The following is a 17,574-nucleotide window of genomic DNA, read 5'->3' as shown; positions in this document are numbered from 1 at the left end:
CTTCGATGGGAAATCGGAATTTTATATTTAAAGAGGAATTTTGTTGTAAAGAGAACAGTTAGTTTTTAAACATCGCGTCGAGTTTTTAAAATGTAACGCACGTATATAAATTATTTAATTATTAGTGTAAATAAATTAGTTATATGGTACAAATAAAAACTTTAATAAATTTGTAAGTGTTATAAATAGAACCTTTAATAATAAATAAAAACAATAAATTAGATTAATAATAATACTACAATATGATTGAAAAGAGCGAATAAAAATTTGTATCGGCTTATATAGAGTGGAACAGCTACTAAAAATATTTATAATTTAGTGATGTCGCTCTGGAATAATATAGTACGGGGGACAAGTACCAAGCGGAGCTTACAACCTAAATTCAACTAGCAAACGATCACAAATTCGTTTTCAAAAAGTTAGTAGAGGATACTTGGCAAAACTTATGGCAAAAGAGCAAAACAACTCTTAATAAACTCCAACCGTTTATTGGTCATCTCTCTCTAAAATTCCTAAGTAGAAGCGAAGCACCGATTATTAGAAGACTTCGAGTCAACCACATCAAACTTACCCATGGTTTCTTGATGTCCTCTGGAACTCGTCCAACTTGCCACAATTGCAATGTTTATCTGACTGTAAAATACATCTTCACCGACTGCAAATAATTCATCAACCTGTATAAAGCACTAGACTTAAAATCTACTCTTAAGGAAATGCTAAACAACCCTACAGATATCACAAAAACTATACAGCTTCTGGAAACCTCTAAACTCTACCAGAAGATTTAACCTAATATACATTAGTTAAAGTGATGTAATTATTATTTGTTTTCATTTTATTTATTACATATTTAATATTATTGTTCCTGTACCAATGGCCATAGTTGTTAAGGTACTTTATGTAAATAAAAAAAAATTATTTAAAAATAAATAGCAGTATTAGACAAACATATTTTTTACATCAACATTTGTAATCAAAAATACTAAAAAATTTGGTCACAAAAAGTGTCGACTCAACTTAATCACCAGAAATTATCGATGTAACATACCTTGTTACAAAATTAAAAATAATACATAAAATATCTATTATTGCTAATAAAATGACAAGTCTTCTGCTTTTAAGAACATAGTGTTATTTGTGGTCTAAAAACTTCTTTGTTATCCAGTATCAGCAAATTAAAAGTCGACAAAAAAATATAGTGGGATTTTAGTAACTTTTTGGGTGTAAATCAAGCTTTCAAAATTTTTGTTTGTTATTTTGAAATCAGGTTTCAATCTCCTCAAACACTATTCTGTACAATTCTACAAAAATTCGAATGAAATAAAGTTAAAACTTTAAAATTTATACCGCCATGTAGACAAGCAAATTCTGAAATTCTATTTTAAATTTATAATCGCTTGCGGCTTTGACGCTGTTTCTAATTCCGTTCCAAGAAATTAATTAAAATGAAGTTATATTTTTCGCCCGACAAGCGAATCACAAGAGATTTTAATATAAATACCGACACGGTAAAAAGGTTAACAGTTGTAATGTTGTAGAACGCTGGTTCTAAAGAGTTCTAAAAACTCACATACTAGTATAAATAACTTTTCCGACACAAAAGCAAATAAAAAAAATAGAATTTAAATTGCACTCAATGCAATCCATTATTGCCTTTGTCGTTTTCTCAATATAGCAAACTGTTTAGAAATTCGCGAACAATAATTTTAGAATTATTACAATAATTATTTCGATATTGAACTCTGTATATTACTAATAATATGTAGAGTTCGTTCGTTTGGATAAATTTGTATTTAGGTTTTACTTGCCCTCCACTTGACTTTTGAACTTGTGCCGTTGGTTGCTTTTTATTTTTTAGACGTGAAAACTACCCTTACCAGAAACAATTTGATTAATTGTAAATTAAAGGGGGTAATTGATTTAAAAATGATCTTTTAGTGAAGTAAATAAAGGTCAATTAACATTAAACAACATATTAATTACTATTTAAATGGTAAGCCACAATTAAAGGTTAAAGTAAGTTTATTGACGTTTCAATTTCCACTTCGGAAATTGTTCGGAAAAATACGTCTCATGACATTCGCAGTTTCTGCGAAGCTCAGTAAAACACCGCGCTGTCTATTTTCTCGCAGTAGAGGATGCTACGTAGCGATATCATTCTGCTAAGTGGAAAATTTGTTAAAAATGTTGTCTTTTTCTATCCGAGTCTGTCTAAAACCTGGCATTACCTAATTAGTCTAACAAATACAAAACATGTCGGGATCTAAACAACAGAATAGACTTTTATAGAGGCAAGACTGGCATTCATATTTTTGGTACTTTATACTCCATAAGACTTTTTAACATCAAACATCTTCCGGTAAGGATAAATGAATATGTATTACCGGAACAGGAGATCTTATCTCCCAATTTTCTCGTACTATTCATCCATCCGTCCCGTTAATTCACTCTCAAATTCTAACTCAAAGGCGCAGTTGAAATTTTATATTACAACTTATGAAAAATGTCCATCTGATGCCGGAATCAACTATCGTTATACTCGCTCACAAATCGCTAATTAATATTTTAATGGGAATAAGCCACAATTGAAGTGTAAAATAAGTTTATTGACGTTTCAATTTACCTTAACATATTTTATTTCAAATATAATTTAGGCACATCTCAAAAGTTTGACTGACAATTTTGATATATACTATATATACCCTCAGTATTTGGAATATAGTAACGTTTTAAATGTATATAATTGAATAAAGATAGACATCTAGTTTCAGAATAAAATATTTTAGTTGGATATACTTAATAGAAATAACTTTTTTACTGTGTTTTATTCAAATATAATCGTATTATAAATATGCATTTAATTTTCGAATAATTCTGAATTTTCCAGAGGATTGCTACGTCCTTTGCAATTGTAATTTCATATCTGCTCCTGAAAACTATTGTTTCTGATGGTAGATTATTCTAAGCCATCCATTAAAATTCTGCGTTTGTATGTAAAATTAAAATGAAGGAAGCAAATGGCATATAATTATGACCAATCTATTTTTGATATGAAGGCAAAAATTATTAGTAGACGGTTTGTAAAAAATAGTACTTAAAGTAAACTATTTTCCAGTCTATGGAGTTTATTTAGGAACGTAATCTAGCCATTATCTCTTCAGTCATGTTTTGATATTAGCTTGGTTATAAAGTTCTCTTATTACTTACTTGTAGTGACTGGATAAATTTTTGTGTTTATAATACAGAGTGGAACAGCCAAATAAAACAAATTCGATATTAAATAAATGTGAATGTAGGAGATGTTCAAAATACTCGTCGCGAACGTTTTGGCAACATCCTAATCTTATATAGAAATTTCTTCTAACTTTACTTAACATCATAGGTATGACCGATCTAATCGCAAGCGTTATTCTTTTTTTTTTAAGTAGTCAGCTAAGTTAAGGGGTTTAGTTTTGTATACAATATTTTTCACATATTCTCATAAGAAGACGGAGTCTATGAATTCTATATTTAGTTTTGCCTAAAATCGGTCTTGGACTTGCAGTTTTGGTCTTGTTCTTGGGTTTTCGCAAGACCAAGACCAAAACCAAAACCGCCTAATTTTAGCAAGGCCAAAACCAAGACTGACCATGTAAGATTTGAGCAAAAACAGGACTAAGCCTGCGAGACTCTTGCGTCTTGCAGTTAGGACTGAGTGTTCTTTTAGGGAGTATAGTAGTTCGGATATATGCTTAGATTAGGTTAGAGTATATGCTTAGATAACCAGAAAACTGGAATATCTAGGCCACGTGATAAGAGGACCAAAATATGAAATTTTGAGGCTTATAATATAGGGAAAGATTCAAGGAAAAAGATCTGTTAGCTGAAGGCAGAACTCATGATTGAAGAATCTACGTGATTGGTATCAATGCAGATCGATTGATTTGTTTAGAGCAGCAAGTTCAAAAATAAAAATAACCATTATGATTGCCAACCTCCATAGGGAGACAGCACTCTAAGAAGAAGAATATGCTTAAATGAGATCCAAAAAAATATGTAACAAAAATTTGAAAAATTGGACTTATACGTATTACGAACAATACCATAAACATACATAGTAAATCAAAATATTCATTAAAAGAACACTTGATACAATTGACACGTACTCAGAGGTCATGATTACAATGTAAAAATAAAATATTTTGCACATTCTTTTGCAGCAGACGACTTCTTCGCTCTGAAATTAATTGTCCAGGTTTTGAGAATAGCCACCCTCTAATCATAAAATAATCTTCTTACGTTGCGACGCCGACAGTAATATCGTATCGAAACTTTTTAAAAATATGTAACCTTAGCTGATAAAAAATATAATAAGGTTAGCATACCTACTGTTAAGGACACCCTCTTAATAATTCAATTTTTTTTCTTATTAATAATTACGTTAGGAGGAATCTATATCACAAATTTTATAGGCCTAAGACTAAACATCGCTTCTGCTTAGTGTGCGATAATATCATTCGGTTAAGCAAAATTTGCCGAAAGAGCTTGGCTAATAAACGCTGTTGTAGAAATTATCCATGTATAAAACATGACTTTTTCCGAAATAATCCTTCGTCAACTCTTTGACCATATCCGCCGTTTTCAAGGTACTTCTTCCGGTATATACAATAATATATATCCATCGTGTGTAGTGAGTTCGTATGGTTTAATGCCATACTTGTGACGTTTACTGGCTACGTATTGTCGAAAGATAAGACGACCACGCCACAAGATCATAGCCTCATCAATGGAGAGCTCTTTATTAGGGTATAGAAAATTTTGTATATTTTTTAGAAAAGCGTCCAATGTAGTCCGAATCTTGTAAAGACGGTCCTCAGACTTAACATCAGTTTGGTCTACTAATCATAGCATTTTTAATCTCGGGCCAAGGTTTTCCCAAAAACAGGGTAGTAGTAAATACTTACTTTGCTCCAGTGATTGGCAAAGGAGGGAAATTTTACGATGCCTCCTAAAACACACAGACCTAGAAATTTTTTGACTTCCTCATTAGAAACATCTTTAAATACACTTCTTTTTCGTTGAAGTGTTGTAGATGTGGATACAGTGGGTCGTCTATTAGTTTTACATACAATTGTGTTGATTATATCGTTGTCGAAAAGTACATTAAAATAATCTATGAGTTTTGCATTGGAAGGAAGATTTACATTGACAGACGTTATTCTAGTTAAATCAAATTCCGTTACATCTTCTTCTACTTCACCCCAACCATAATGCTCATCTGAAATGGATTTTGTAGATTTTTTTGTGTCATAGTTGGATTTGTTGTCTTATTATGGTAAATGTCCGGTTCGTCTTTTAAATTAAACTGTTGTTCATCCCGAGATTCACTTTTATCGGACTCTGTATCTTCCTAACTATTTACACTAGTTTCACTAAGATAAGTTTTATCAACTTTAGAATCATCGTCAGAAAAATCGTCATCGGGCTCACTAGGATTTTCTGGCACGTCATGAAAACATTCTGCTTCGATTTTATTTTCTTCAATCTGTAATTCTTGTTCTGTTTAATTTATATTTAAATGGGAATAAGCCACAATTAAAGGTTAAAATACGTTTATTGACGTTTCAATTTCCACTTCGGAAATCGTTCTCAAAATACAAACATTAGTAAATTAAACAAATTTTGTTTTTTGTTACTTAGTGAAAAAATTTCTTCTAATAATCTAATAAATTAAATTATTAGAAGAAATTTTTTCACTAAGTAACAAAAAACAAAATTTGTTTAATTTACTAATGTTTGTATTTTGAGAACGATTTCCGAAGTGGAAATTGAAACGTCAATAAACGTATTTTAACCTTTAATTGTGGCTTATTTCCATTTAAATATAAATTAATTTAAAATGCCACAAGAAAATAGCTTCAGAACAATATCTTGTTCTGTTAACGGGCGATTGTTAACATACTTTGAAAGTCTAGGTTTTTTCATAGCACTCGGACGAAAACAAAAAGAAAACAATTAATAATGCACAAACTATTGAACCACTCTGTACATAACTTTATTTTTCTTCTAAATTTATAATACTTTTAAGAACAATTCAAACATTTTAATATTATTTATTCGTCCTAGAAACGTTCAAGTGTTTATAATGGGGCAATAAAAAAAATCTTGTAATTAAGCAAAGTAAACAAACTTTAAGAATTCTAAATTTAACTTAAAATTGAGAGGTTTAAATTTATACAATTAACTACATTTAAAATAAAATCATCTAGAAAAAAAAAATAATAAACTGATCAAAAGTGGAATTAGTTGCACATGTGGTTTTAATTAGTCAGTAACTAAATAACACTAAAATATTAGACCAAAATTATTTTGTTTTATTACTAGCAGTATTATGACTTATTCTATAAATGATATTTAATATTTCTCACCCTGGAATAATTGTATTATCAATATTTCATCAATAAAATTCACCAATATCACCATATAACCTTAAAATTATCACATGCTCTAAATGTGTCAATAATTGTTTAGGAACGAACTAATACTGGCAAAGATTACCACAGTAGAGACTACATGCATATACGCCGTCTACATCTCGTTCCTTTACTCCTGGTCTATGTGAATATATAAATTGAAATTAGTAGAGCTGTGAGCCAGTAAAGTGGTAGTCAATGTATTACGGAAAATTCGAACTAGCAGTATAGTGGTAGTCAGGTGTCAAAGTGTTAAAGTAGCTGTCAACCTTTCGTGTGGGGATATGGCTTGTCTTATAACTGTGTCTTTCTTCTGAATTAAGGGAGATACAAGTTCAAGTAACTCATTGTACACAGAATCGTCTCCTGAAGGATTCATGGTAAACTGAGAAGAAAAAAAAAAAAAAAAAAAAGAATATGCATGAACGTGTATGTGCTCTGCTCCCTGCATGCATGCATGACAGGCAGGCATGTTCATTCAAGCATGTCATGCATGCATGTTCATCTATGATCAGCCCTATACAAACTCTTCATATTTATAAAAATCACATTCAAATATTAATATACAGGGGATGTTTTTTTGAAAACACAACTTTGGTTTATTCCGTTGTTCTGACTGACCCTGTATAATAGAAAATAATTTTAAATTAAAGACGTATTTGATATACGTATCAGAAATATTTTTTATACCCTCTATAGCAGTGGTTCCCAAACTTTTAATCTCGCGTACCACACACGAAATTATAAATTAGTAGCATACCACTGAACTGTGGTAATCTTTAAAAAACCTTGAAAATGGTAAAGTAATAAAAACTGCAACAACTGTTTATGACAACATTATTATTTATTAATTATAGGAAAAAATACAATATACTCAGTGCGAAAAATGATGCTGCATGTTCGAGACAAGAGAGGAAATATCTGGCTCAGTTGTACTTATTTCAGGCGCAAATTAGTGTCTATGTTAAGCTTGTTACGATATTTATTTTTTATTATCAACATAGCAGAAAATCCGCTCTCACAGAGATATGTGGTTGTAAATGGAATTAGAAACAGTAATGCTTTTTTGGACAGCGATGGATATTCATTTTTAACTTTAAGCCAAAATTCACACAGCTCTTCTTTGTTGAATTCCACTTGCAAAGCTCCATCGCAAGATAACTCTATCAGAGATTCCTTTTCATTTACACTTAAATTTTCACGAACACTATCCAGATCCGAAACGAATGGGTTCCTTATCCAATTGAACTCCGAATAATCTTCTTTAAAATATTCTTCAAATATTTCAACAATCATTTCGCTGTGATTTTTGATGTTATTGATCACAATTTCACTCACTGTAAGTTCATTTTCAGTTATAAAATTTTCTAAATTAGGAAAAGATGCTAGGTTCTCATTCGACACGCTCTTTTCAATCATTTGAAATTTTTTGATAAATGCTTTTATTTTGTCATTTACTGAAAATCTATTTGTAGATCTTCCTTGCAAACTTAGATTTAAGTCGTTGATGCGATTGAAAATATCTGATAAGTAAGCCAATGATATAAGCCAGTGTTTGTCTGTCAGTCGATTGCGTAATTCAAAATCAGTCTCCATCAGGAACAGCTGCACCTCAGAACGTAACTGGAATAATCTGTTCAGCATTTTGCCTCGCGAAAGCCATCTAACCTCTGTATGTAGCAGCAACTGAATATGGTTACTGCCCATTTCAGAACACAAGTTTGAAAATAAACGAGAGTTAAGTGCCCGAGATTTAATAAAATTTACCACCTTGATTGCATCTTGGAGAACATTTTTAAATTGTTCGGGCATTCGTTTTACTGCTAACGCTTGTCTGTGTATACTGCAGTGCATAAAAGTACAATGCTTAGCAACATATTTTACTTTTGTGGCTACACCTCCGAATCTACCTGTCATAGCTCGAGCGCCATCAGAGCAGAAGCCAACGCAATTCATCCAGTCAAGTCCATTTTCAGCAAAGAATTCATCCAGTTTGTTGAAAATTTCATCCGCTGTAGTTCATGTTGATAACGGCTCACAGAATAAATAATCTTCCTTAATTGTTATATTTTCATGTATATACCGCACGTAAACCATAAGTTGAGCATAGTTCATTACATCTGTACTCTCATCAAGTTGTATCGAAAAGAAATCGCTACTTTTTACATGATTGATGACTTTATTTTTAACATTTGCTGCCATACTGTCGATCCTACGTTGAACGGTATTATTGGACAGTGATATCAGTTTTAGCTTTTTAGCTGACGCCTCACCCAACATACAGGTAACCATATCTTTTGCTGCAGGTAACAACAACTCTTCGCCAATTGTGTGAGCTTTTCCTGACTTTGCAATTCTTAGGCTAACTAAGAATGATGCCTCTACTGATTTTTCGGTACTACCAGTAAATGAAGACATGACTTTCTTAGTGCTTTTCATTTCTGTTAATTTTCGGGTGAAAAAATCCTTCGGTTTACTTACTAATGTAGAATGTTTTGTGTTAAAATGACGATTCAGTAATGAGGGTTTCATACTTTGATTTGATAAAATTTCAAAGCAGATGACACACTGAGGGTGTGGCTCATTATTTACATCCGTCACCGTAAATCCAATATTTATGTATTCTGGGTCATATTTTCTAGTAATTTTTCAAATTTTAGTAGGTATTTTATCTTCTTGAATTACCGCACAATCTGGCTCCGAAGTGGAACTCGATGGTAAAGAATTTTTAACATCATCTTGAATCACTGCACAATTTAATTCTTGAGATGAACTTAGTGGTACATTATTTTGAGCACAAGGTCTTTTTACACTACTAAGCCACTTATCCATGTTAATTCAAATATATTAAACTTGACTTAAAACAGATTAGATAGGTAATTTGACGAATGCTAGCTGGTTGGACGTGCGTGCGGACGCTCGATAGCTTTGTCATTGTTTGACTCGCGTCGCGGTCGCCGAAACATGCGCTGGCCAGCAAAATAGGCGCCCCCACGCGCCGTGGGGTTATTAACTCAGTAAATTTTACTGTGTATGTCCTATGGCTGCTTGCGTATCACCTTAATAATCGTCGCGTACCACTGGTGGTACGCTTACCACAGTTAGGGAATCGCTGCTCTATAGTTTAGTCGTAATCAAAGAAAGCTAGAGATTTGGCACACCCTGTATATGTTCGTTAAAATAAGAGGATAATACAAAAGAACGTAAAATTATTTTTACCATCGCTCAGCTTACTTACTACTCATAGATAGGGATACATTGTTCTTTCTACTTCTTTCCTTAATATTTCTCCAACCGAAATACGCTTGTACTTAAAATAATAGTACACTACCGCTTTTGTTAATAAATAGATTAAGTTGATTGTCTAAAATATTCAGGCCGTTTGTAAGGAGATTATAAATGTTGGTTAAGGAGGAAACCTAGCGGAAAATCTCATTTACCTACTTCCGTGAGTAAAAGCGCAGATAGGAACACAGTAAGATCTACTTAAATTTTCTATTTTCTACGAGTAAATATAAAGAGACAAATGATTAGTAATTAAATTTTTGAGATCTTTAGTAGAGATCAGTACTTTTCAATCATTATATATAATTTATGTCATTTAAAAGTAATAAATTCAACATAAACAAAATAAATATTACCAAGGGTCTAAAACTACTTTCTTGTTGCATGTCTAATTGAAATATTATGTTTATATAGAATTAAGCCCCAATTATTAATTGTATTAAAAATTAAATTTTTCGTTAATATTTGACGTTTCGTCCACTCCAGAAGTCGTTTTCAAAAAAGATTATTTTAAAAAATTTTGCGAAAATGTATAATCAAGTTGTAATTATGTATTTTTAAAATTGATGGATTGAAATGCTTGGAATCGATCTAGTAGGCAATAGCATGCTTAGTAGGTAACATGTTTGTTAGTTTTCTTTAAATAATTATTTAAATAATCTAATAACTTATCTTTTATTTTCTTATTTTTATTATAAAAATAGTTGGCGCTCAACTATTCAATCAACTTTATATTTTCACTTAATATTATAACTCCTTTAGTCAGACGCCATTGAGTTCTATGACATAGAACGTATATAAATTTTTACGCCTTACTTCAATAGACAAAGTATATCTGTCAGTTGGCAACTTTGCTCTGTCGAGTCACTTCAATGCAGAAGTAGCGATAATTCAATAGAATGGGAGATTATTTGTTTTATTGTCTTTTGCTCGTTTACGCTGGATATTCAGTTGAAAATTCATTTGTATTGTTAAATCTTTTCTGGGGTGGGTACATTTCTAGTTAATAACATTTTTTTATACCTGTCTTTTTATAATTTCGTATTTGAGTTAACCTAAAACTACACACCGCGTTTTATTTTTCAATATATTATTCCCATACGAAGTTAGTACCTTTAATATAATTTCACTAGTTCATTTAATAATAATTATATTCATTTTATCCCAGCCAATTTGCTATTTGCCATTTAAAATTTGTAATTTTTTGTAATCTTACTAAGATAAAACAGTAGATGTAGATTAGACAGTACTAATCGAGTAACGACGAGAAGTAGATCCACCAGGCTTGAGAATGGCAAGTGAGACCTTGCCGAAACGTCGCCAAAACAATGGTTTTCAAGAAAACCAGCATTTTACAACGCGGAGTCAAACCCGGAAAAATAGTGAGAGCATATATATATATATATATATATATATATATATATATATATATATATATATATATATATATATATCTTCTTTCTTCTTAAAGTGCCTATCCGTTCCGGATGTTGGCGATCATCACGGCTATCTTTACTTTATTTATTGCAGCGCGGAACAGTTCAGTGGTAGTCGTGTTATACCACTTTCGTAAATTTTGAAGCCAGGAAATGCGTCTTCTTCCCGGTCCTCTCTTACCATTTACTTTCCCTTGGAGAATCAGCTGGAGAAGGCCGTAACGTTCTTGATTTCTATATATATATATATATATATATATATATATATATATATATATATATATATTACAGGATCCAACTTCTAAATACATAAAATAAAATATATAAATAAATACAATAAATACATTTTGGAGACGGCTATCGTCGTATTTCGGTTCTCCTCCGTCAATCCTCCCGGTCCAAGGCATGCTCTTTTTCCAAGCCTCTCGATTCCATCGCTCTTCTAATTTCTTTGTTCCATAAGCGTCGAAGTCTACCTCTTTTTCTTCTTCCAGGGGGCTTTCATCTGTGAAGTTTTTGCGGCCAACGTTCGTCAGGCATGACCGTTTCTGCAGCATTCATTATATTTCTTATAGATGCGTTGGTCTTCATTTCCAGCCTTGATATTGTAGCACTTCTTTTCAAATAATCCATTTCAACTGCCAACAATCTTCTCTTCAGGTCTGCATTAATTGTCCATACTTCAGAGCCATAACAAAGAACTGATTCAACCATGGTTTGCTCTATTCTTTTTTTGTTCCTTTTAGAAATGTTGCGATCCAACCATAAGGAGTTCAGACACCCTACAATTTTACTACCCTGATTAATTCGATGTTTAATTTCGGTTTCTCCCAAGCCGTTCTTATCAATGGCTGCACCTAAATATTTAAATTTTTCCACTTTTTTAATTTCCTTTTCCTCGTCTATCAACACTTCAAACCTTGCATTTGAATTGGTAACTAACTATTCTGTTTTCTTCATGCTGACTTGTAACCCCCATTTGACATATTCTCTGTATAGATGCTTTATCATAAATTCTAGATCATAAAAATCTTGAGCTAGGATGATTTGCTCATCGGCAAAGTTCAGGGAGAACAGTACGTCATTTTATATGGAGATTTCCATTCCCTGGCAGTGGTTTTTCCAATTTTGGAGGGCTGCCTCAATATATAAACTTAACAGTAAGGATGACATTCTGCATCCTTGTCTTAGTCCTTAATTTACTTTAATTGGCTCTGATAGTATATTTCCCATTTTTAGGTAAGTCGTGTTATCCCTGTATACTTCTGTGATTATTCCTAAAAGGTATTGACTAATGCCGAGTTGTTGTAAAGCTTGCCACAATTTAAGTCTTGGAACTTTATCATACGCCTTTTCTAGGTCGATAAAGGCCAGATGTACTTCGGTACCAGCCGCTATTCTTTTTTCTATTAATTGTTGGAATATAAACAAGTTATCTAATCTAATCTAATAATCTAATAATCTATAATCTATAACAAGTTATTTAAATATTTATAATTTTAGTTTAAAAACCTAGATTTCATTTCCTAATTGAACACTATATTCTGGTCTTGTTTATTCCTGTAGTGTTTTGTAATATTTTTCCCATTTCGATGCTTTTATGGAGTTTATTACAATTGCTTCCCTTTTGTTTGTTTTTGAATTATTTATAAATCTATAGGATCCATTAGATTTTTAGCCTCCAATATATTTCTCCACCTTTTGGCATATTTGTCTTCCCAACTTTGGTTCTTGACTTTAATTACTTTGGTTTTAAATTTAACCAGTGCTTGTTTATATTTTTGTTTACTTTCTACTTTATCATTTTGCTATTTATGATTTATTTCTTCACTAAATGGCTAAATCCTTTATAACTGAAAAGTGAAGGTTTCAAAACTGGGCAGAAAGAAAACTTACTGTTTGGTAAGTTAGTCGTCAATTCATCACTTCTACTTAAACTTTTGTCTACATTTATGTAGTAAATCAGAAAACAGTTTTAAGATTTTGAAGAAAAATAAATTTTATCCTTACAAAATAAAAATTAAAAGTAGGAGTTTAATTCACAGCCTTTCCCAATTATATTTTCTTTTTAATAGGTCTAATAATTACAGATTATTTGAATAGTCTATTTATTTTTATTAATATTTATTTGATCTAAAAAAACTTTAATTAAAAACTTATATGATAATTTTCCACAAGTTAAACATATATAAAATTTAAATAAAATTAATTAAAATGTCAAATAACACTCCTAACTTTAGTAATTATAGTCTTTTATAAATTACAAGTATGCGCGTATTATTTAATAAAAATTATACAACTTTTTCACTCTCGTCAGAATTTCTCCTAGAAAAATTTTCTTCGGCAATTGCCATTAGATTTTCAGAACTTCCCGTCTCCGAAACCAAACGATGAAAGTGTCCCCTTTTTAATAAAAGTAAATAGGGATGATCAAATTCTACTACTTTTCCGCCATCCATTACTAATATTTTATCTGAATCCATTATAGTATGTAACCTATGCGCTATGGTTAGGACAGTACAATTGGCAAACTTCTCCCTAATTGTAGTTTGAATTATTTCATCAGTCATTGGATCAACATTAGCTGTAGCCTCATCTAAAACTAAAGTATTGTTAAGGAGTTAGTATATTAAAAATAAAAAATTATGTCGGATATAAAATAATATATATATATATATATATATATATATATATATATATATATATATATATATATATATATATATATATATATATTGACCAAACTGTTAGGTCAGTCCTTCAGTGATATTTTGATATAATAAAATAAAGCTATTAAGTTACATTTAATAGTAGTATTATGTACTAGATTATGTAATTTTAAATACACCAATCTATTAACGATTTCTATTGGCAATTAAAGAAATTGAAGATAAAGAAAAAAACATCTAAAAATCATAAAATAAGGCGTCGTTCTCGCGAAACCTCTCAAATATATTATAATTGACTAAAATATCATTCATTGACGCACATGCAACTCTCCAACTTCACCATGGGGATCATGACCTGCCAAAAACCTTACGAACTCTCGCCGAAAACTGCTTCAACTTTTCTCAAAAATATTTCTATTTTATTTAACTTTTTAAAAAAAGCCTTCTTCTTCTTCATTAGTTTTTAATAGGCAAAATGCCTATTCCATCCTTGGTATTTTCTAAACAGTGAAAACTCATGTCTTACTTGAATCTATTTTGCAGTTTCTTTGAATGTCTTCACTTCTTTCTGATAGTATAACGTTTTGCAGATTATCCTTTTCAGTATTTTAATCTCTCATCTTTAATATTAGCTAAAAGAAATAGGTGTTTTACCAAGGTGTTACCAATCTGTATGGATGCCGTTATCTTTCCATAAATTGGAATAGTGTAACCTCAAGCTGTTTCAAGAACTAAGTGTGTATTAGAGATTTGTAGTTTTCTATTTAGAAATCCGGTTTGAATACAGGAACTAGTTAGACTGGTATCAATAATAAAGATGTATTCTTAATTGACAAAGTAGCCCTTAAGTAATAAATTCTGTTCATTTTTATTTAAAGTATAAGTAAGAATTTGTTAACTTTTATTTTATACAGTCGACGCGTCGACTTATACAGTCGTCGCGACGCCCGCCCTTAGTGTCGATTTTCATTTGTTTCTCTGATTATTGTTTGAATATCTGTGGCCAGTTGTGGGAGATAGATTTCTTAGATACCTACATCTACTAATATTTCTAGTAGGACTATGCGATGGGCTTCTGAAGATCTAGGCGACCTTCTGACCTGGTTCTTTGATTATTCTTTTCTTGTTTACAATCGACTTTTGCAATTGTTTTGCAAATGTCTCATGCTTCCACAATCAAGACATCTTCTATTTTCATATCAAGTTTGTGATTAAATTTTTACATCCTGTAGTCCATCTATGAATGCCTGTATACCAATTTGTTTCAGAAAATCTTTGGGTGCCTTGAGGATATTCCAAATGCAATAATATTTTAATATCGGCTTTAAATTCTTGGACGGTGTTATTATATTTTTGAAATCAAACATTGAACTAACTTTGAAAACCTGCTTAGATGCCGCTGGCCATATCTTATCTCTAAAGCTTCAACGAAAGAGGTATATCTGGATGCATCCTGAGGAATAAATTGCAAGACGGTTGCTGTCTGGCCTCGTAGCGACACTACCAAGGTAGATGCCATTTCTTTCCCAGTCCAGCCGTTTGCTGTAGCTGCAGCTTCGCATTGAAAACCATAAGTTTCACATGCTGCTTGGCCATTGAATGTGAGTGGTTTTAAAATTTTAATAGTTTTAACTGTACCTGGTTCAGTTATGAAAGATGATGAAGCTGTTTGTTCAGATTCGACATTAGTTACAAAAACAATATTAGATAAAAAAGCTTGGGTATTACTTTTTATCTTAACTTGCTCAACTATTTGTCTTCTAAATCATTTTGTTGTTTTATTTTATTTTCTGAATCGTTACGTTGTTTTTCTAATTGTCGAATCTACTAGTTATTTGAGTTCTATTCATAATTTCTACCTCTACTTTTCTACACCTCTTCTTCTCTTCGTGTCTACGTTTCTCCTTCAGATATTCCTCTTGTCCACGCTTTTCCTTCAGCTCTTCCTCTTTTGTGTCTTTGCTTCTCCTTCACCTCTTTACGCTTCTCCTTCTCCTCTTTCTCTTCTTAAATACGTTTTTCTTCATCTTCTTTTATTTTTTATAAAAACGGTGCAAGGGATCCTGACGTATACATTTTTTTTATTGAATTCGGTAGATCTTGTATTAACCATTCACAATTATTTCTTTAATCCCATCGCTGTCACCAATATTTTAATACAATGACAACTACCAACTTCAAAATAATACTGTTTTTCCAACTGTCAACAACATTTATTTATATAATATTATCCAGCGTTCCAGACTTTACTAGACAAATCAGGATTCTTCGAGGAAATCTCGAAAATTCTAGTCTTCTTTATCATTTCTTCTTTTTCGTCAAGGGACTTTTTCTAAATGAAATAAATCTCAGGGAATTTTCGTAACACTATATAAAAATCTGGTTAAAAATTTATAAGAATAATCATATATGTAAGTACAAAAATAAAATTGCGATAAACAAAGAAGACAAAGTCTGTTATGCAAACACAAAATTGCTAACTTCTAAAATAATAGGTCACCAATCTGAGATAATTCTGAAAAACCTTAATTTGATCCGAGACCAGAATCACATCTAGAGAATCCGCATAAACTTTGAATTTGAAGACCTCATTAATTACACCGATATTGTAAATTTTTATCTCATAGATTAGCACATCCGTTGGATAGGTCACTTTTACTGAATGGACAATGAGAGCAATACAACAAATATGACCCAAGAAAAACCCACCAAAAATAGACAACGAGTAAACGATTTGAAACTAAAAAGTTCAAAATAATAAAGATAGAATGTTTACTTTAATATTTTATTACATAATGAAGTAGTTTACCTAAAATTTTCTTATTCCTAATTACAGCTCTTGCTAAACATATCAGTTGTCTTTGTCCTAAACTAAAATTTCTACCACCCTCTGCTATTTTGCTTTCTAGTCCGTTTGGCAGTTCATCCACAGCTATCTTAAGTTCTACATCATTCAACGCTTTCCATAGAATCTGAAATATATATCTATTGAAATAAAATAATTCAAAAATTACTTATTCTAAAGAAACCAACAAATAATAAATTTGTTCGGTGTCATGTGCAGTGAGTTAAATGCGTTTACTTATTTTAAATTTAGCTGCCTGACAATAGAATTAAAGGACAGACGTCCCAAGAAGTTCTTGTTATGGCAGGAGTTCAACAGGAATGTAGGCTCTTGTTGTATAATTTATACGCAAAAAAGCTTTCGGTCAATTTTTAAAAGACAGAATAGAAGATTTTTATCAACGGAGTGGGCATCAACAACTTAAGATATGCTGATTACATAGTTTTTCCGGCAACGGAAAGTTATAATAATAATTACTTATATTAAATACAAAGAAAACCAAATGAATATATATTAGCAAAATCAAAAATTTAGCTGATAAAATATATGGAGAAATGATAGAGTACAATCATACAAATGTTTAGGCCGTTGGGTGAATGGAAAGTGGTATTTATCTCAGGAAATCAAAAGTAAAATAGAGCAAGCCAGATCATCATTCGAGCAAAAGCTATTAACCAACAAAGCGTTAAGAAGTTCCTCAAGAATGCAGTTATTACGTTGTTATCTCTTCAGAATTTTGTTATAGGAAATAGCAGCATGGACTCTAAGTGAAACAATGTAAAATACCCAAACCTCCACGCCTCCACCAAAAGCGACACCTTCACCAAAAAATGGAGTCAAAGGTTAAAGTGTTATGAAGTACCTTACTATCTACTTATGTTGTGTAT

The 17,574-nt window shown here is 31.4% G+C and overlaps 3 protein-coding genes across 6 annotated transcripts in view; all 3 read right to left on the bottom strand.

Moving 5' to 3' along the window:
• Positions 1-7,388: 7,388 nt before the first annotated feature.
• On the bottom strand, positions 7,389-8,369 carry LOC140442159 (zinc finger BED domain-containing protein 5-like). The gene has a single exon (XM_072533238.1). It carries the CDS (start codon positions 8,367-8,369, stop codon positions 7,389-7,391), a length of 981 nt encoding a protein of 326 aa, XP_072389339.1.
• Positions 8,370-8,471: 102 nt separating this feature from the next.
• Positions 8,472-8,891, bottom strand: LOC140442158 (zinc finger BED domain-containing protein 5-like). Its single transcript, XM_072533237.1, has one exon. It carries the CDS (start codon positions 8,889-8,891, stop codon positions 8,472-8,474), a length of 420 nt encoding a protein of 139 aa, XP_072389338.1.
• Positions 8,892-13,316: 4,425 nt separating this feature from the next.
• LOC140441272 (ATP-binding cassette sub-family C member 4-like) overlaps positions 13,317-17,574 on the bottom strand; it is a 132,504-nt gene continuing 128,246 nt past the window's right edge. For 2 of the 4 annotated variants that reach the window (XM_072531885.1, XM_072531887.1), the window contains 2 exons: positions 16,652-16,814; positions 13,317-13,775 (listed from right to left, as the gene is read on the bottom strand). In XM_072531885.1, coding sequence (XP_072387986.1) covers positions 13,465-13,775; positions 16,652-16,814 — 474 coding nt within the window. In that variant the 3' untranslated portion in view covers positions 13,317-13,464. Of the gene's footprint in view, positions 13,776-16,651; positions 16,828-17,574 lie in introns of those variants that run through there. The other 2 variants (XM_072531886.1, XM_072531889.1) reach the window with 2 other exon arrangements.

Source organism: Diabrotica undecimpunctata, chromosome 5, assembly GCF_040954645.1.
Source record: "Diabrotica undecimpunctata isolate CICGRU chromosome 5, icDiaUnde3, whole genome shotgun sequence".
Classification (NCBI taxonomy): domain Eukaryota; kingdom Metazoa; phylum Arthropoda; class Insecta; order Coleoptera; family Chrysomelidae; genus Diabrotica; species Diabrotica undecimpunctata.
Note: the sequence above shows the minus strand (reverse complement) of the source record. Positions and strands in the feature narration are given on the sequence as shown.